Genomic DNA, 21,269 nt, shown 5'->3' with positions numbered 1-21,269 from the left:
TAATGTGAAAATCCTACCTAGAATAGTGACTAGAGGAAAGGCTAGCTTACTTATCTAAAAATGATGTATCTAGGTCTCCTATGTGACAGGCATTTTTGGGAGTTGATAAGAATGTCTAGCGTTTTTGTTGTTGTTGTTGTTGTTTTGTTTTGTTTTTACTATTTGGAATTGCAGGGTTTGCAAAAAATAAAGTTTTATCAGCAATATAGGGGGAAAATCATGTAATGATAATAAGGAGCTTTATGAGAATAGAAGAGGACTTTAAGAAATTGAGTTCTTGCCACCTCAGGAGGGGAAACCTGTTTTTCCAGGGTCATTCTGAGCTGCCTATGAGGGAGCATCATAGCCAGAAAAGAAGTCCAAGTCCAAAGCATCTCCAATTGCTGTATCGGCCTCAACTCTGACAGTGCCTCTACCACTACACTCAGGACAGGGAGGAACACGTGTCTGGGTAAAAAGGAAGATAAAGGAAACATCTGTTCTCACAATATGGGCTTGTTATCATAGCTCCTTTAAGTACTGAAGTGCTGGTTCCAAGAGCATATTTTCTCCCACACGGAATCTCCGCAAGGCTTGGTCGATTTTCTGAGGGCTCAGGGACAGGTTGTAAATGAGATTGTAGTTGTGAATGAGACGTCTGGCCCGATCTTTCTCCAGGACCCCTGCAATTTGGTCAGGTGGGTGGGAGGTTTTGAAAACAGGATGGAGAAAGCAAAAAAGAGAAAAGAAATCTATATTAGCTTGAGTGACTTCTGAGTAAAAAACAAAATGCTAATATTTTGACACTTTCAGCTTCTTAAAGCAATTTAAGCTTGTTCTTTGTGGCCATAAAACTTTACGGGCCAATTTTTAAAACAGGTAGGGTGTCTGCTAAACTCAATTTCTGAGTTTTCTGGTTTATTTTTATCTTACTGAAGTAGCCAAACATGTTCCAAAAATGCAGGATTCAAACAGCTCATTTTTATGCATCTCTGAAAATGTATTTACTGTGACTCCCTCCTGCTTGCTTAAGTGTAGAGCATGACATCAGCAAAGAGGAACAACTCATTCATAAGCCCCTAATTGTGAGCTGGTATATGTCAGATACTATATACTTAGGAATATAGAGGATTTAGGGAAGGAACATTTTACCTCAGGAAGATCCCCAACCAGTTGGGACAGTAAGATATGCAGAAAATTAGCTAGAGTACAGCAATAGTAACTGAGACTTATAAGTGTATGTAACATTTACTACGTTTCAGGCATTCCCACGAACATTTTACCAATAGTAATTCACTGAATGCTCACAACCACCCATTTTACAGAGGGATAAACTGAGGCACAGAAATGGTAAGCCACTTGCCCAAGATTGCTTGAATCCATGCATTTAACCATGACACTACATCATAGAGTAAGGGGGAAGAGATTGTTGCAAGTAAGGCTCAGATTGTTTCCTAAAGATGTTCCTTGAATTGTGGAGATCTACAACCCCAGGTGTCCAGAAAAGCTTTTCAATATCTTTTGTAGGGATTAAAGATACATCCCTTGCATGTTGTTCTTCTACTTTCCTGTACTCATGGAGGCTATAATAATGATTGTGAAATTCTTTTTCAAAGAGGTCAGATGCAGTCCTCTAGTCATTTTGTAAACACCACAACCAGTCCATTTGAGGTTGGGTCTACTAGACACCTGTTATCTCTGTTTAAGCTGCCAAGTATTTATATTTCAATGAGCAAGTACTGTTGAGAATGATGCTCCCCTCTGAACCTCTCTGTGATGCGTGTTCTTAATAGTGGGCTACAAACATTTTGGGTCCTGATGTGATTTATTCTATTCAGTTCTATTTAGTTCTATCCCATCCCACCCCATTCCATCCCCATTTGTTTCTTTTCTGTTCTATGTAGGCTTGTTTATTGTCTCTCTCTTCTATTAGAGTGTTGTTCCTTTCTTCTGCAGAAATATCTTTCTTTGGGTTGGCCAATTGCATCTTTGCAGTTCTCTACATTGGGTGGTTGCTCTTGATCTGGTCTAGGTTGGATCCCTCAAGACATTTCCTCATAGTCTGCCTCTGGAAATAGAAGTCATAGGCTTTGGAATAAGTGTCTGACTGGGGTAAGTACTTTAACTTTCTGAGACTCAGTTTCCTCAACTTTAAAATAGGGATAATTAAACTGTATGAAAATCATTAAAATAATGAAAGCTTAGCACAGTGCCCAGAACTATTAAGCACTCATTAAAGCAAGCATTATTATAGGATGAGCATAATAGGTATAGCACCATTATTATTCCAAATAAATAAGAATATGTCTTAATAAGAATATTTTTTATATATAAAAATTTAGTTTGTATTTTAATTAAAAATTAAAAGTAGTAGTAGAAAATATATGCAGGAATCACCACTGGTAGGCATAAGGGGCATTTTCTACTATCTTCTAAGCTATGCCACTGTTAGAGGATTCCTTGTGTCAAACAAAAGTCCATTGACTGAAATTTGTATCTATCTAATTTACTGTCATTAGGGGCTGCCCAGGACAGCTGCATAAAATAACCCTTACAATCCATCTTAGTGTTGGGAGGCTATTCTTCTCCCATCACAACCAAAATGAAAGGAATAAGAAGAGCCTCTTTAACATCCACTTCACTCTACAGTTTGCAAAGAACTCTCAAATCTCATGTGATCCTTTCTCAAAGCAGGGAGGTAGGTTTTATTATTATCAGTCTTAGTTTATGATGAGGAAACAGGCTCAGAGAATATAAACAACTGACTTTCAGGGCTTAGCAATTAGTAAAGTCTGGGCTTGAATCTAAGTCTTCTGGTAAAACCAAACAAATAAACAACCGACAAAACAAGAAGCAAAACCTCATGTTCTTTCTAGTGTGTCATGGGAGTTTAGTGTAGTGGGAAGTCCAGTACAACTCGGTTTGAATTATGGCTCCGCTTCCCACTGGCCCGTCTTTTACCACTTTGAGCTTGGCTTTTTCCTCCGTAAATAAGGACACTAATCCCTTCAGCATGTGGTCGATGTGAGGAGTTAGTGATTCACTGTGTGCAAAGTCCAGACCCATGCAAAGAATGTCCTTGAGGGCTGTCATTGCATTCTGCCTCCTTGAACTGGAAAACATTTTCTATCTAGCCTTCAGTTCATTGGGAAGATTCCAAATCTACCATTCACCCAAACATTTATCCCAACCGCCCTTCTTTCTTTAGAAAACACAACCAGTTATTCACAGTCATTTCTTATTCTTTCTCCTCAAGGATATTTTCTTGACAACCCCTGTTAGAACATAAGCACAGAGTAGGTTCCCAGAAACACTAATTTGATGATGGATGGTCTGTCTTCACCCTGAATGAAGAACACCCTGGCCTACATATTTCCTTGCACATAATAAAGAACACTGATTCATCAATAGGCAAAGTAGGTATCATCTGCTCAGTGTCTCAAATGAGGCTGTGGTGGTCAGCTAAATACTGTGGGTAATAAACCAACTAAATGACCTCAGTTAATCCTCTTCCCTCATTAAAGATAGTTATAGATGTTCCCAGATCAGGCTGACACATTCCCTGGCTGATGAGGAACTAATGAATTTCATAGAAACAGAGAAAACAGGCATAAATAGTGAAGAGGCCATGAGAGAGGCATTTCAAATCTGCCGGATTCTGCCTCCAAAGTCAACAAAACTCTGTTTTTCCTCAGAACAGTTCAAAAGTATGAGAAAGGTCCTGGTCTTTGGGGAGTCTCTTAGCAACTAAGTTTATGATCCATCATCCATCACTGCAACTCAGCATTTGTTTCTTTAGAAATGTCTTCCTTCTTCACCTGATGTTTTTTGTTTTTGTTTGTAACCCCATCACCACTCTTAGGTATGAATACCTAGACTTATACATATACAACATCATTAATGTCAGATGTAGAGTTCAGTGATTCATCAGTTGCATATAACACCCAATGCCCATCACATGACATGCCCTCCTTAATGCCTCATTTACCCTGTCCTCATTATTACTACATGATCACTTTTGATCACTTTTTCTCCAGTATCTTCCCTAAATTATCTGTCTCCACTTTTATTGTGTTCTCCTCTGATCAAACCTTCGGTGAACACTGGGTAGAGGATTAAGCCTCATCCTAGCACTCAGGATTTGCAGTAGGATCTCAGCTTCACTATCTAATCCAACACGAACCTTCTAAGCTTTCCAGAAGATGGTTTCAACTCAGAACGCCCTCCCCACCTATCCAAAGTAAACCCCAACCTCTCCCGAAGCCTCACTTAAACTCTCTCTTCCATGGAGCCCTCTCTGAACACTCAGCTCACATTAGATAAGCTGCTGTTCATTTTTCTTCTCTTTCTTTTGGACTCTTTAGCTCTTCTTTATGTATTCAATTATTATACTTTATGTTGTCCTTGAAAATGTTTGGTTTTTGGCATTACTATCTGTCTTGGTATCTTATCTAAAGGTCCTTTAGTCCAAAGATCATGTCCTATTCTTTCTGGGTTTCCTTCTGGTCCAGCCTCTGACACAGTGCTGGGTTTTTAACACATGTCTAATAAGTTATTTTCTAATTCAGCTATATGAATTTTTCATTTAAAATTTTCACCTCCCCCTCTCTTTGGTATGATTATTGGAATTCCATGGGTATTGTGTAGTAGTACCCAACGGTATTCCTTGGGTATTGTGAGTTCCTTTATATTGTCTACACTTAAGTGCTTTGGAAATTCAAAACAACAAAAACAAAAACACAGAGAATGAAAACACAGGCATTGCTACTGTTACATGATTACTTCTAGAATGCACTATATATCCACTATTTTTTTGTTGTTGTTGAGATATAATTGACATATACCATTATTTAAGTTTAAGGTGTTTACTGTAATGATTTGATACATGTATATATTGGGAAATGTTTAACACAATAAGGTTAGTTAACATATTCTTTATCACACATAATTACTATTTTGTTGTGGTTATAGTTTTGGTGGTGAGAGCATTAAAACTCTACTGTCCTAGCAACTTTCAAGTATACAATACAGTATTGTTAACTGAAGTCATCATGCTGTACATTAAATTCTTGGAACTCATGCATCTTCTAACTGAAAATTTTGTGCTTTGACCGGTGTCTCCCATTTTTTCCCAGCAATTACCATTCTACTTTCCATTTCCATGGGTTCCATGCTTTTAGGCTTCATGTATAATACACTAACTCACTATAACTACAGAATGTCATTAAATACCACCACTTCAGTCCATGTGCATTTGTATCTGCTCCCTCTTCCCCAGGTTTTTGACCTTGTCCTGGACTTTGTTTTCACTTGGACATTGCAAGTCCTTTCTCCTTTCCTTACTTTCAGTTTCTCCTTCAATCTGTAGACAGCCATCCATGATCTTTCTGAAATACAACTTCATCATACCTCCACCCTGCCTAGAAACTCTCAGTGCCACTCACTCTTTTTGAACTAAATCCAAATTCCTCGGTCTGGCATCTAAGATCTGGAATCTTATATTTCTACCTTTATCATTTCACATTCTTCTTAATAGCCCTTATATTCTTTCCAATCCAAACTTCTTGTCCTGAATTCACATATAACACTTTACTTGGCTAATGTGTACCTTTGCCAGAAAGCTCTATTTTATTCCTTTGCATGTAAAGCACACTTTATCCTTAGTGGTTAATTTCACACTGGTATCACCTTTCCTGATCTCACTAGGAAGGAATACTCCTTTCTCTGAATGCCCACATAGCACACTGTAATGGTACTTATTACCTCCCATCTTGGATTTATTTATGTATTTACATTCATTCCTTTCTTTGTTCCTTCAAAAAAAATTTGAACAGAATTGTGCAAGGTGCAAGGGCAAAAAGCAGAATAGAGTCTACTGGTGAGATTGTTTAAGTCCCCAAATAAAAAATATTTATATCAACTATGATAATGGTTGTTAAAGAACTCCAAGAGGCCAGATAAAAGTTAGCCTAGATCTGTCTGGGGAAATCTTGGGTATCTCAGGGGAGTAGAGCCTGAGTTCTAACACAAAATATGTTTAGGCATGAGCTAGCTAGGTGGACAAGATGGAGAGTTGGCCGGGGGGGTGGGGGCGGGTGGTGGGGTAGGAAGAAGAGAGGCAGACAGCTCAGATGGAGGGCATAGGTTGAGTAAAGGAGCAGCCACAGGAGAAAGTATGGCATGTTTGAGGAGGGCAAGTTATTCCTTATGACAGGATAGGATACACTGAGAGAATACCAGTTGAAGGAGAAAGGACTTGTAAGGTGGGCAGATCCAGCTTTTGCCTTGCTAAGGAGTTTGGAATTCAGCCTGTCAGGGGGTGCACTGAAGATTTCAGCTGGGAGTTGCAAGATTGGACTGTGTGTTAGACTCCAGGAGTTGAATGGAGGAGGATCAGACACAAAGGACTGTGAGTAACCTGGTGGGGGATTCATGTCTCAGTCTGATTTATCTTTGTATTTTCCAGTTGTATTCCCAGTATCAGTGCACATGGATTATATACAAAATGTCTTTGATAAGAAGTGAAAGAAAAGAGGTGTCCACTTCCAGACTCGAACAAAAATAGAAAGCATATCAGCTCTCAGCGGCTCACTTCACCTGTATTACTCAGATCACACAGGTAGAGGGCATTCTCCAGCTTCCTGAACCTGTTGATCCACATCTCCTGTTCTTCAGACTCTTTCTTCATCATCATTGGACTCACAAAAGGCTGTGAGACTGGCCTGACCTTCAGAGCTTGTAGGGGATCTTCGGGGGCTGAAATCTCAGCAGGACGGTGTTCTGATGGCAGCTCCTCTTCTGGAGTTTTCTACCAAAACAACACAAGCATTGCACTGGCAATACATTCACCACAAAGAACTCTTCCAGTCTCTTGGCCAAAGATGAGGCCACACAGCTAGCAAGATTTATTGCAAGGTCTGGCTTTGTAAAGCTAGAGGATGTGTTTCAAATCCTCTGTGCCATAGGACCATATCTGCCAATTCTTGCTGGATATAAACTATGTTGAGTTGGGTTTTTTTTTTTTTTTTTTTTTTTTGGTTGTTGTTGTTAAGAGAAGGGTGAAATCATGACTTTTATTCAGTTTACATTTCTGACTTACACAAAACAAAGGTTTTTGTAACTGAGAATTTTTATGATATTCTACTCTGTTTTATACTAGTGGGATACACAAGAGATATGCTTCAGGCAATGCTTATAATTTCTTGGTGGGAAACCTCTGCATCATGAGTGTGAGATTCCTGACAGAAAGTGATTGAAACAATACTGATATTATCTTAGGCTCATGGGCCCATTCTACTAAACCATAAAGCACCTCTGTGGTCTGTCCATTCTACACATTTAACAGAGGAAGCTGCGACCCAGGGAGTGGAAGTGACTTACTAAGCTCATACAGTCAATGGTAGACACAAAACTAGAAGGTGAGTGTAGAGTTTCTGTCTAGTCCCTTTTGGTATTCTAACTCCATGTCCAGCACAGAATGGTTTTAGAACAAGTGAACAAATGAGTCCTTACTGTGCCATGTAAGACATTCTATCACCTACCATGAAGAGAGAGAGTGGACATCAGCTGTTTGATCTGCCCAACCCCACTTTTCCAGACATTGCCCATCCTCCCTATCTACATGACTGTGGAGAAAACCACCATGTATCTAAGGACATGATGCAGGACTGGCCACCTAATGCAAAATGGGCCAATAAACACATTGTCCAGTGGTTTGGGAACTATTTGTGAGAAATAGAGACAGACAAAGGAAGGAAAATAGAGGCCAATCTGTGTAAGATGTAGGAACTCTAGCAAGTTTTCCACTCTGTGTATTGAAAATGAGAAAAAGATGGTCTGCCAAGAAAGATAGACACATACACAGGAAGATACATAGATAGAGGATATGAAGCTGACAGCAGAGAGAAAAGACACAGGAAGTCATGATGTTGTTCAAGTCCCTGACTTTAGTGTGTTGTTATGGTTCTGACCTTAGTGTAATATGCTTGTCTATCCTTCCATTATATTAAATTGGTAGAGTTGGCTCTGTTCACCACAATGCAAATAATCTTAGCTAATTTGCCTTAGAATTATGCCTCCAACTTCTGTATCTCTGTGGTTCCTCCAGTTTTCAAATACCTGAATTTCTCCAGTTTTGTACCTTTGTCTCAAACTTCTCACATATGAGTTGTGAAAAACCCCATAGCTCTAAAGAATGGAAATTGCAATAAGACAGCAAGTTTTGAGTTTGTTAAAAACACGGATTGAGCTGCTTTGGGGATTGTAAAGAACTGTTTTGTTTCAAAGAATAGAATGCGATACGAAATTGCAACCATATGGGTGACCAGCAACCGGTAAATTGCAAGAGATTAATATAAAAGAATTCCACATTGATAAAATCAATCTTGAGAAACAGATAAAGTTTTCATGAAGTAAATAAATAGGATTATTATACTTTTTAGAGATTTGGACCCTTTTAGAAATCTGATGAATACTTTAGATAATCAACCCAGCTAAATGCACACTTGCATAGAGTTTGGTGGATGACTTTAGATAATTTAAAAGAGGTCTTTGGATCTGAGAAGCTGATTTTAAATAACTTTGTATTCCTTCAGATAGTTTAACATTCTCTTTGATCACTAAAGGCAGGGAAAGGGAGGATTTGTATAGACCTGAATTAGGTTCAACTAAGTAAGCAGGTGACACACCCTATATTGTTTTAGTCCTGCTGTAACAGGGTAAAGTCCAAATTCCTTACCTGGCACTTAGGATCATTCAAGTTCTTGTTCTTTTTCTTCTTTAAAATTCTATGTATGCACCCCTTTTCTCTCATTTTTTCCAGCCTCATAAAACCAGTGGAAAAAATGAAGCTGTATAATGCCTTTATGCTTTATACATGCTATTCCCTCTGTTGTGAGAGTCCTTCTTATCACTCATGCCTTGATTGGTTGGGCTTCTACTCATCCTTCAAGACCCAATTCATATTTCACTTCTTGTGGGCAGCCTTCCCCAAAGCGCCAGGGTGGGTGACGGGTGATTCTTTGCAGCCCTTTTATCCATCACAGCACTTATTAGAGGATATTGTAACTGTTACAGCATCTCTCTTCTCTACCAGGGGTCTAGAGACTGGGCCTGTGAGGTGGTCATTTGTAAACCTTCAAGGTCTGGTTAGTGGCCGGCACAGGTTGGTTTTGAAGACATGTTTACTGAATGAATATGGGAATGAATAAATGATTTTCTCTGGGAAAAGAGGAAATGTGCTTTACCAAACTTCTGCTTCAATTTCTCTCTCTAAAGTGGGGCAATGAATGCTGCTTATAGAGAAATGTGAGAAGAATCAATTATTGTAGAGATGCAGTAAAATCCTCAAACAAGAGGCAAAATAAAAGAGCAAAGTATATTTTTTATAATCTTATTCACAACAGACTTAACACTCAAGGAGAAAAGCATTTGCTGTTGTTTCTTGCATGGCAAGAGGCTTGCCAAAATGGATACTATTTTCTAAAATATTTCGAAGTGTGAAGTGCATGAAGAGGCCTCCCGTCATTTTAAGATGAATTTTGTTCTAATCCGGGCATTTAAAAAACAACAACAACAGAAAAACTCAGGCTGTTTTTCAATTCTATCTGCATCTTCTTTTGGCTAAGTGCTGGGAATATTAAAACGGATTTTAACTGCTTGCCAGATTTTTTTTTTTTTTAAATCAAAGAGCCCATTACATTTTAAAATGTGATGTCTGGGGAAAAGGTCACCCTCAGTTTCTGGAAGCTGGACTTAAGATGTTAAAATAGGTCTTATAGCCATCTTTTATTTTGACAGCAGTTGGTGGATTGGTCACAGACTTTGGAAGGACACCTGTATACATGCTACAAGTCCAGTGTCTTGGGGCAGACAGCAGGTCCGTCACTGCGTGTTGAGAGATTTCTGCTTCCGTATCAGCTGGGACAGGAACCAACCCACGCACTCCCAAGAGTTCTGCCTCCCTTCTCTGGTGGAGCAGAGTCTCAAAGTCAGACTAGCCTGACATCAAGGTGTTGGGTGGAAATCAAAAACCCGGAAGGGAGGCCCTCACCCAGCATGAGAGAATAGAAGGCGAAGGATGGGTGAAGCCCTTCCTCCAGCCCCATATAGCCAGGTGCATACCATATGTTCTGTTTTGCCTGGAGACATCTCAGGAACTTCAGCCGGCACTGCGGTGCCAGAGGTTTTCTTTACATGCTTTCCTGGACAGGAAAGAAAAAATGGAAGGGTTTAGTTTGGTCTCTTCATTTTAGCACATACTCGTATATACTCAGGCAAAGAGAATGTTGAGGCTCTGTTAACATGGTTGGCCCTGTGTTAGGTGATAGGGACACACTGGTAGAGAAAAACAGACCTGGTACCTGCCTTGATGGAGCTCACAAAGGGGAAGTAGATGCTAAATCACTCCTCAAATTGATTATTTGGTTACAAACTACCATAAGCACAGCCAAGGAAAATGTGAAAATCTTTACATTTATTTTGAGATGGGGGTGGGAGTGCTGGACGATCAGAGAAGGCTTCTTGGAGGAAGTGACACTTAAACTGGGGGCCTGAGTGATGAATAGGAGTTTCCAGGTAGAAGTGATACTGGTGGTGCCTCCTGCACCAGACTGTTCCAGATAAGCAGAGACAACAGCCTATAGAACCGCCTTGAATCCGGAGGGCTTTCACAGTGTGGAGGGTGGCAAGGGGCCTCTTTCCATAGCTTTGCCTCTTTACAGAGAAGTGGGAACATTTGCCTCTCTCTCCATCCAGGTGTGTGCCTGAAGGATCAGGTAAAAGCTTTGTCTTCCTCCTTCCTTGGTCCTTTCCATGTTCACAGGTTATCCTGAACCCAGGGGAGTCTACTGTCTGGGTGCTACTTGCCCAGGCTGCTGCCTTCATGCATAGAAGACATTTCCTTAGGATCCAGGAAAAAGACACGCAGACTTTCTGCTCAGGTCCTCTTAGGCTTATTATGGGTATCATTCATTCATCATTAGCACCTCTGGTGCCTTACTCATTTATTTTACAAATCCATGCAATGGCCATCCAGTACAGATTTCTGGGAGCTTCAGCTCCCATATTTAGTGTGTAATTCAAGTCTGCCAATAACAAATGCTTACTGTTTCTGAGTTGTGACTCCCTACTTTCAGCAATGATGGTTCAATCAATACGTTTTTTTAAAAGGGTGGAGACTGGCAGTGTAACCTAATGGTGGAGAGTGGAGGCTCTGCAGCCAGATGTCCTGGGTTTGAGTCCTAGCTCCTTTCTCTATGAGCTGCATCACCTTGGGCAGGTTACTGGTCCTCTCTGTGTCTCACTCAGTGTCGACTTCTGTAAAAGGTGGCTGATGCCGCCCATAGATAATCGTGAGGATTAAAGGGGCTAGAAAATAAAGCAAATACCTAGAACATAGCAAATGCTCAATAACTGTTAACTAAGAGTGCCATCTATGTAAGGAGGTTCATGTAAGTCAACTTATATATCGGATTAAAAAGCCTTTTGTTGCACTTTGAATATTACACCTATGAATTGTTATGAATCCTCTCCCTCAGTTTCTTGGTGAAGACAATGTGACTTCAAAATATCTGAAGCCCCAGCACCCAGCATTAGAATAAGTACTAACATTAGAATACGTACATACTTTTTAGATTAAGTGAATGACCATGTGAATGGGTGATTTGGGGTTTAGAAATTAAAGCCGCTGCATATATAGTTCTATTTATCCCAATTCCTTTTCAGGCCCTACAGGAGAAATTTTTCTTCACATTTCTTTATCATCTGATCCTTAACCCAGATGCTGTATAGAGCAAAACTTAATAGATGCTTAATGAGAATCATGATAGCCAGTTGAGGCAGCCCCTTCAGGGCAGATCTGTTTTAATTGCTGAAAATTTGTCACGGGAACCCATCATCACCCCTGGCACCTGTTTATTTCACCCAGTATGTGAAAGAAAAGCTTTCTGGTTACTGTAAGTGAAAAAAGATTCCAGTTACTCTGAATTATCAAGTTTGAGATTTAAAAGGATTCTAGAAACAGTATTTAGCATATAAAATAATCTTTGGTTTATTCAGACCTGAATGCTAATCCTGATTCTTCCCTTTACCAGCTGCAAGCTTTTAGATCCTAATTTCATCAGTTGTGAAAAAGGAATGATACCAGCAGTTTGCAGGAAGATTGTGGAGATTAAATAAAAGTTACAGAAAATACTTAATACAGGGAAGATGCTCAGTGCAAGGGATGATCATTTGTTATTGTGTTAACCTTATTATATGATCTTCAGCAAAGATTATTATAGGATCTTCAACATTAATTATGTTGTGCCAGGTATTTTTCTGAGCACTGCTCATGTACATTGTCCCTTTTAGCATAAGATCTAGAACCTAGTCTTTGCCCTAGGCCAGTTTCTCTCTGGTGTCTGCACCTCTCAAAGTTCATTAGGAGAAAATACATACTAGTCTCCCTGGTCTCTCTTAAGCTCCCCTTTCTCCTTTCTAATACCTATGAGCATATAAAAAGGTAATGGTTTGCACGTGTAAAAATGGTTTGAGAAATCCGAGGCTGGGTGGATTTTTTTTCTTTCTAACACAGCAGGAAAGATAAATAATAACCATCTGTCTAGTCTGCCAGTTGATGATTTGTACGGGAGGAAATAAGCCAAGCTGGCTTCTAGAGGTTTCCAGGTGTTGGAAGGGCCAGGTTTTACAGGGCTTCCAGTGAATTCTGATAGTCACGCAGCCCGTGCTCCCATCCCCCCGCACTAATGACTTGAAATCAGTGGTCTTCAGGGCTGCCTGCTAACATGCTCCCACCTGGGGAGCTTTAAAAATTACCAGTTCTTGGGCGGCACACCAGACCAATTAAATTAGGATCTCCGGGGGTGAGAACCCAGCTCGGGACGTCTAAGGGATTCCCTAGGTAATTCTAAAGTGAAGCCACAGGAGAAAACAACAGATTTAAATAAAGACTTCTGGCTTCATTGGACCTAGTGAATGAAACTTTTATGAGAAGGAAACACAAATAAATATACGTTAAATATCTACATATGCCAGACATCTCTCACAGGTTTTCTTATTTACTCTAAAGAATAACTCTGTGAGGTAGAAATTATCTCTATTTTACAAATGAGGGGATGGAGGCAATACCAGGTTCAGTTTCTTGCTTAAGACAACCGAGGTAGGGTTAGGGCTGGGATTCTAATTCATTCACTCGTTCAACAAACATCCATTAAATGCTAACTGTGATACCATGAGGAACAAGACAGAATCATCCCAGGGAGTGCACATTCCAGTGGTGAGGGCAAACAGAGAGATCTGTAAAATGACATCAAGTAGCCATAAGTGCTAGAAACGCAGCTAAGGCCAATTATGGGGGGACGGGGGTAGGAAGTCTTGGCCGTTGCTATTTTAGGGAAGGGATTCACCAAAAACCTCTCCAAGTGACATTAAATCAAAGACCTGAGAAACAAGGGAGAAAGACATGCAAATGTCTGCAGAGGGAGCATCTCAGGAAAAAGTTATCATAAAGGCAAAGGTTATAAGGGAGGGAGGAGTGTTTGGTGCATTCAGGAAATAGCTGAAAGAAAAGACCAGCTGAAGCCAGATGAAAAGGGAAGAAAAGTGGGTTAAGTATTCACAGAACTGAAGAGCCTCATGGGCCATTCATGTGACTGGAATTGTGTTTTGTTTTGTTTGCTTCCATCATTCATTTCTTCTATGGTGATTGTTCTCTTCATTAGCTCCTTCTAACGATAGCACCTATATTTTGCTTGTGGGGACCATTCCTCCTCCATCCTAGTGCTGTGGTTTGGGAAGAATGATCCTCCAGTTCCAATTCCAAGCTTGGTCTCTGATTAGTTGAAGATAGTCACGGTATCCTAATCACAGTCCTGGTTCAAAGGTAGACATAAAACTCAATCTAATCTAAGTCTCTGAGACTAGAGGAGACATCTGCTACAGTTTCTCAACTTGTAAAATTCTCTCCTTCTGGGAAGAACTGGCCAAAAGAGAGAGAGAGCTGTGAAGATATGATGACCTTGGCTGCCATAGTTATTTTGTTATTGAAGAAGTGTCTGGAGTAGTTGAGGCACCACCAAGTAGAGCCTAAAGATCATGCCAGCACGATACACAGTAGAGCAGAGAGCCAGAAAGAAACCAGATCCTGGATTTTGATATTTTAATGACTACAGCAAATCAGCCTATAGTTCTTGCTGCTGCCAGAGTTTTCACTTACATAAGCCTATAAAGAGTCTAAACCAACTGAGTTGGCTTTTCTGTTCCTCCAATATAAATAGTTCTAAGTAGGAATTACTATGGATTTTTTTTTCTTAATAAAAGAGAGGTTGAACTCTTAGTCATTTTTCTGTGTTATCTTGAGTGATAGATCTTCAAGAGTGTTTGCGGGGATCAATGAGCCTTCGAGGCTACCATCATTCTCTCCAATTTCCCCCCATTAACAGCCTTGCTATAGACCTGCTCCTTTTCCTCACTCACAGGCTCCACAGTGAAGAGATTCAAAGTTGGAGCCTTACTTCATTTTTGTGAAATACTATTTTAGACCTCAGACCATAGCATGTTTGGAGGGGTGTAAGCTCTTTTGTATTTGTCTTCAGGGGGATTTACAGGACTTCCTGGATCTGTGGCTTGAGGTCTTCTATCACTTTTGGAAATTTCTCGGTCATAATTGCTTCAGATATTGCTTCAGCTCTATTCTCTTCCTCCTATCTTTCTGTGACTTCATTACATGTATACTGGATATTCTTGCCACTTCCTATATGTCCCATACACTTTTTTGGTATGTCCTATCTTCATTGCTCCTTCATGCTTCAGTCTGGATGTTTCCTGCTGAACTATATTCCAGTTCTAATTCTCTCTTCAACTATACTCAACCTCCTTTCTATTCAACTCACTTGGTGAGTTTTTAAAATTTAGTTTTTATATTTTTCAGTTCTAGATACTCTATATAGATTCAAATTACTTGCCGAAATTCTCCATCTTATCCATTTTCTTAGACATATTAGTTACAGTTATTTCAAAATCCATGTCCTGTTTTGTATCATTCCTGATTATTTGTAATTGAATGCTGGACATTTTATATGAATAATTCTAGAGATTTTTATATGATAACTTCTTCCAGAGGGTTTTTTTTTTTCTCCTTTCTTTCTGGTATTCAAATTCTAAATAATAGCTTTCAAAGAGATACTGTTTTGTATTTTAACTACTCTTCTAGTTGATCTTGCCAAGAGGTCTGATTGCTGTAAACTAGTCCATCTAAGGCTTAGCCTAAATCACAGATATTATTTATGTGATTATCATGTACATTAAAAAACAAGTTAATAGGATTCTTGTGAGTCCAAGTGAAATAAAATTTGTGATATATAAAAATGAGTCACTTTGATAGGCTACTATAGAATCTTCGAGTGAAAACAGGCCCCAAGAATGAGAAAATTCACAATTCTTCACACCCAAAAATGAGTAGCTGCCTTAGTGTCTTATAATGTACCTTCTTTCCTTTCATAACACTCACCTGTGGAGCTAAAAAACAGGCAAATAAAATGCCTCCCTTAGTGCCAAAGAGCACTTAATTATCATAGCTCCAGCAATACAGAAATGGGAAGAGATTAAGGCATTAACTTTCTCAGTAAGCAGTAGGTCATCACAACAACAATCAACAATGGTATCGCTAAAGTCCTGTTGCTCTGTAGGGTGCAATATAGCCTTAAAAAATTTGTCTGTCAGACTTCTAATCACCTTATCAGAGCAATAGGGAAGATATTTTTTATTTCATATTTTCAGTTCATTTTAGAGATGAGAAAAATGAGTCCAATAGAAGTAAAATAAATGTTCCAATATAAGGTGGCTATTTGGTTGCAAAAGTGAGACCTTGATCCTTCTTTTTATACACTTTTCCATGTAAACTATTATGGATTGCATTCTGTCCCCCTCAAATTCATATTTCAGACTTTAACCCCTAGTACCTCAGAATGTGACTGTATTTGGAGACAGTCCATTTAAAGAGGTGATTCAGTTCAATTGAGCTCATTAAAATGAAGATACCAATCTGACTGTTGTTTTTATAAAACCAAAAATTTGGACACACAAAGAGACACCAGAGATGTACAATGCATTGAGAAAAGACCATGTGAGGACACAGTGAGAAAGAAGCCATCTGCAAGCCAAGGAGAGAAGCCTCAGAAGAAACCAAACGTGCTTACACTAGGACTTTGAACTTGTAGTCTCCAGAACTGTGAGAAAATAAACATCTGTTGTTTATGCCTTTCTAACAAACTAATGCATTGAATGACTTGGCTTATATTAGAGAGAGAAGGAGAAAGTATTTGATTCATACATTTGTTCTTACCACCTTTTGATATACTTGTTTTTTCAACAAAACTGAGTTCTCTGAAGTTACAGATGACAGCATGAAAGATGAACCCTCAGTCAATGTGACTCTTGATCTTCTAGCACATCTCTTCTATCTCTTTTCTGTAACGTTGGGCTGGGGATCTACCACTATATTTCCCAGATACCCTGGCTCACTGGCTTCAGGCTAGATTCCAACAATGGGAGACAGTTGGAGGGAGATTAGACTGTGAGGAGAGTAAAAGTACTCTCTTCTTATTTTTGGAGTTTGTTAGTATTTGTTCAGCATGATGGGAGAGCTATTGCTGTTGCTACAGCCGTTGGTAAACTTTGAGCTGTCAAGAGAAGCATCCTGGACCTCACTCTTAGGTCTGAATGAGACTCCTTAAGTGTTTTTCAACATTTTTAGCATTGGTCATATGTGAAAATTCAAAATTTAGACACAGGACATCCCATTCAGTAGGCCCATCATTGACCACATGGTGCTTTGTTAGAAATCCAAGCACCAGCCCCACTTGTAAAGGTCGGAGTTTCAAACTATGTGGTGTTCCAAGGATCAGCTGCATGGCACCTCCTTCAAAATTATTTCTCTAGCTGCTTGCCATATTCTTGGAGGTCCTAGAATCAGCTATGCAGTAGCACTGGCCAAGATTCTGCTAATAGTACACTTTTCTCAATGTTTCTTTAACCCCAAGAATGAGTGCTGCTTTCTACAAACTACTAATCTCTGGGTTGCCTCAACTCTCATGGGTTGAATTGCGCCTTCTGACACAGCTACCACTGGTACCTGTTAATGTGACCTTATTTGGAAACAGGATCTTTTTATATGTAATCAAGTTACCATGATATCATTCTGGATTAGGGAGAGTCCTAAATCCAATGAATAGTGGTGTCTTTATATGAAAAAGAAGATACAGAGAAGACACAGAAGAAACAGAGAGGGAAGAAGACCATGTGAAGACAGGGGCGGACAGTTGATTTAAGCAACCACAAGCCAAGGAATGCCTGGGAGCCATCAGAAGCTGGAAAAGGTAAAGAAGAGCTCTTTCTTAAAGCCTTCAAAAGGGAGCATGGCTCTTCTGACACCTGGGTTTCAGACTTCTAGTCTCCAGAACTGTGAGAGAATAGATTTCTGTTATTTTAAGCCACATAGTCTGTGGTACTTTGTAATGGCAGCCCTAAGGAAATGAATCCACACACCATCCTCTTTTTTGCTCTTTCAAACTAATGTTTGAGCAACCAGTCCTCCAATCCTCTGTTATAAATTCCCTGTTTGAAATATCCAGCAGGGTTTCTGTTCTTCTGCTGGAATGCAAACTGAGATACCATCCCTCCCCTCAAACTTTTGGTACCTTGTATTTTGATCCAAAAGGTAATCAGCAAATAGTTGATGGATGTAGTAAATAGAGAAATTGCAACAGCAGATTAATATCAATGCATATTTTTTCACCTGTCATATTTAAAACTTGCTAATTGCTAAATATTTTGCCCAAATTTATCTTTACAATTTCACTTAATATGTTTTGGAAATTTTCCTGTATCAAGGCCAGCCATGTTACTTTACAGCTGCATAGTTTTATCAATTGGATATACCCTAATTTAATTAAATTACCCCTAAAGGATTTCTCATTGTTTCTATTCCTTTTTTTTCTTTTTAAGATTTTACTTATTTATTCATGAGAAACACAGAGAGAGAGAGGCAGAGACACAGGCAGAGGGAGTAGCAGGCTCCATGCAGGGAACCCAATGCAGGACTTGATCCCAGAACTTCAGGATCACACTCTGAGACGAAGGCAGGCACCCAACCACTGAGCCACCCAGGAATCCCTCATTGTTTTTATTCTTATTTTTAATTTTTAAAACATTTTAATTTTCATTTTATAAGCATTTACCAAAAAAATGCTGCACTAAACTGTATTTTATTGCTAATTTTTTTAATTTTAAAAATTTAAAAATTAATTAGTGTCTATATGTATGTATGTATGTATGTATTTTGTGAGATGCCAGTAGGATAAGGACCTAGCTGTGGGATTCCTAGATCTAAGGAACCATGCAACTGAAATTCTAGTAATGTGCACTTCTTCTATAAGTGCTGCATTCATCTGAAAGGGCTCTTACTAGAGAATGCTTCATGATATAACACAACTTGGAGAATCATGCCTTTTATGATTTAATTGGCCTAAAACAATAGCCAGTAAGGCAATTCTGATTTTTCTTATTTTTCTGCACTGCTGAACCATTTACATTTCTGAGAGCAATGAGATGAACCCAACAAGCAGGGACGCCTGGGTGGCTCAGTGGTTAAGCATCTGCCTTCAGCCCAGGGCATGATCCTGGAGACCTGGGATGGAGTCCCACATTGGGCTCCCGGCAGGGAGCCTGCTTCTTCCTCTTCCTGTGTCTCTGCTTCTCTTTCTATTTGTGTCTCTCATGAATAAATAAATAAATAAAATCTTAAGAAAGAAAGAAAGAAATAAAGAGAAGAAAGAAAGAAAAGAAAAGAAAAGAAAAGAAAGAAAAGAAAAGAAAAGAAAAGAAAAGAAAAGAAAAGAAAAGAAAAGAAAAGAAACCCAACAAGCAAACCACTGGAGCAAAGCAACAGAATCAACAGTAGCTCTGAGAAATGGGAGGCCTCTCAAGGAACAAAATCGCCAAACTTACCTGCAGGCAAATCATGTGACAAATCGGAGAAAGCTTTGCTCAACAACTCAACGAAGTTCTGCCATCTGTGCAAGAAAAGGAAACAAGTATTGGTGATCAACATAGAAAGCCCTGGAAGAATGTGCAGTAGAGGTCAGTTTATATTGATATATTGATAGTGATATTGAAGGAGCTTTTTTTCTTTTTTAAGACTATATTTATTCATGAGAGACAGAGAGAGAAAGAGAGAGAGACACACACACACAGGCAGAGGGAGAAGCAGGTTCCATGCAGGGAGCCCAATGCAGGACTGGATCCCGGATCCCAGGGTCACAACCTGAGCCAAAGGCAGGCGCCCAACCGCTGAGCCACCCGGGCATCCCTGAAGGAGCTTTTTGATACCTATATCATTCAGGGTGTTAACTCAGGAAGCAGAAATTACTTTAGGTGTCTTTACTAGAAAGAGCTTTAATATAGGAAATTAGGTGCCTAAAAAACTATTGCAGGGGTTAGTAGAATGGAGGTTGGCATCTGACACTCGCTCAGGATCAGGCTTCACCAGTTCTGGAGACCAGTGAACTGTAGGAAATTCTGACTGATGTCTCATTTGCCTTTGACTATGAGGTTGGTGACCAGGCCATACAAATTGCATTTTGGCCACTGCAAGAACTGATGCCTGCCAGGGTCCGGAGTGGCTACTACTTCAGGAAAATAAATACTTAAAATATCCCTGTCCCCACCTCTACCCCTTCTGCCTTTCAAATCTCATGCAATTGCTTCTCACTGGTGGAGCTTAAATCAATTCCAGAACCTTGGTGTCAAGGGAGTTAGAAATGTTGTTTTGTAGCCTTCCCAAGAATGGGAAGTATTGCAATACAGGAAAAAACAGGAGAGGATAGAAATGGGTTCTGAGTGCCAACAGACAATATTTAGCAAAATCCCCAAGCAGCAACCACATTAAGCAATTATGTGCATGGGACAATCAGGGAATCATTGAAGGCTTACAAGTAGTTTAGGAACATTTTGGCAGTGAAAATCACCTGTATTTGCTTGCCTAGCATCTATCCTCCATTTATATACAAATATGTTCTTCTCTGGGATGATGGACTACAATCAGTGTCCCATAACCTACCCTGGCCAATGTTTTGACTCACCTTGTCTAAATAATCTCGATTACATTTATTAACATTTATCACATAACTCATCCATCCTTCTTTTCCTCCTTCTCTCCCATTCCCTGTGTCTCTCATTAGTTTTTGGTTCTGATTTTCTTTTTTCCCCCAGTTTGGTGTCTTACTTCATATCTTTTCAAAATATTTCTTTCTGCTTATGTTAACAAAAGGCAGTTTCGGTTGCTAGCAACTGGACTGCAACTGATAAGAATTTTTATCTTCTTCTTGCCCATCAGAAGTCAAGCAAATATGAAGGCCAAATTGTGAGCTACAGAAGCCCTGAATTTTCTGAAAGAGTCTAATGTCATGTGACCTTACTCTCTTTAAATAAAAATGATTCATTGTTTTGCTTATACTGCATAAAACTTTTCCTATACATGACATCAAAAGTCAGAAAAGATCTTTGGTTGGTATGGAAACATGGCCTCTGGAGCTTCATGTCAGTTTGGGTACAAGAAAAGATAAGATGTGGGTATGCAGAATCACATGCCAGGTGAGCTGATGACAATGTCACCTGCTGAAGGGCTACACAGGGAAAAGAAAGTTGGAAAAGCAGCAATGTCGAGAAATAACAATAATCATCCAAAGGTTCGATATTAGCACAGATCTGAAAGTGAACTAGAGTGGAAGCATCTCCTGTCATCTATGCTTGCTGCAATCTGTCCTCTTAGGAGGACCAGCCTTAACTCCTGCCATCTTCTGACCTTGAGAAAAACAGCCCCAACAACACGACAACAAAAATCTAGATCCTTTGATGTTTCCATATTACATAACATTTATTTTTCAGAGCTGTTAGAAGTTATCAAATATGAGGTAAGGCATCTGGACAAGCGGTAGCAGAAGCCCTTCTGCCCCTTCTTGCATGGTGCCAATAGGGGGAGGGGGAGACTGTGGGAAAATCTTGTTAAGTATTGAGCCTGGACACTGCCTGTTTTAAATGGTGTATAGAACTTATGCAGCCAATGAAATCCTTGAGATCCTTCTAATTAATTTTTCTTTCTTCCATATTCTTTACATTACCCTAGGACCTGCAAAGAGCCATTGACAATTTAAATGTGAGAATGAGTTCCAGTTACCATAACAGGTACTATAATTCTAATCACAGTAGCAAGTGCCAAATTCCCAATGTAGAGT

The 21,269-nt window shown here is 39.5% G+C and overlaps 1 protein-coding gene across 1 annotated transcript in view; it reads right to left on the bottom strand.

The window, feature by feature from the left end:
• Positions 1 to 318: 318 nt before the first annotated feature.
• Positions 319 to 21,269, bottom strand: part of C10H1orf87 (chromosome 10 C1orf87 homolog) — a 77,314-nt gene continuing 56,363 nt past the window's right edge. Inside the window, exons 8-11 of the mRNA XM_041773024.1 lie at positions 18,985 to 19,049; positions 10,102 to 10,181; positions 6,577 to 6,787; positions 319 to 662 (exon numbers count right to left, since the gene is read on the bottom strand). Of these exons, the coding sequence (XP_041628958.1) occupies positions 502 to 662; positions 6,577 to 6,787; positions 10,102 to 10,181; positions 18,985 to 19,049 (517 nt within the window). The 3' untranslated portion in view covers positions 319 to 501. The remainder of the gene's footprint in view (positions 663 to 6,576; positions 6,788 to 10,101; positions 10,182 to 18,984; positions 19,050 to 21,269) is intronic.

The sequence above is a fragment of the Vulpes lagopus genome, chromosome 10 (genome assembly GCF_018345385.1).
Source record: "Vulpes lagopus strain Blue_001 chromosome 10, ASM1834538v1, whole genome shotgun sequence".
Classification (NCBI taxonomy): Eukaryota; Metazoa; Chordata; class Mammalia; order Carnivora; family Canidae; genus Vulpes; species Vulpes lagopus.
Note: the sequence above shows the minus strand (reverse complement) of the source record. Positions and strands in the feature narration are given on the sequence as shown.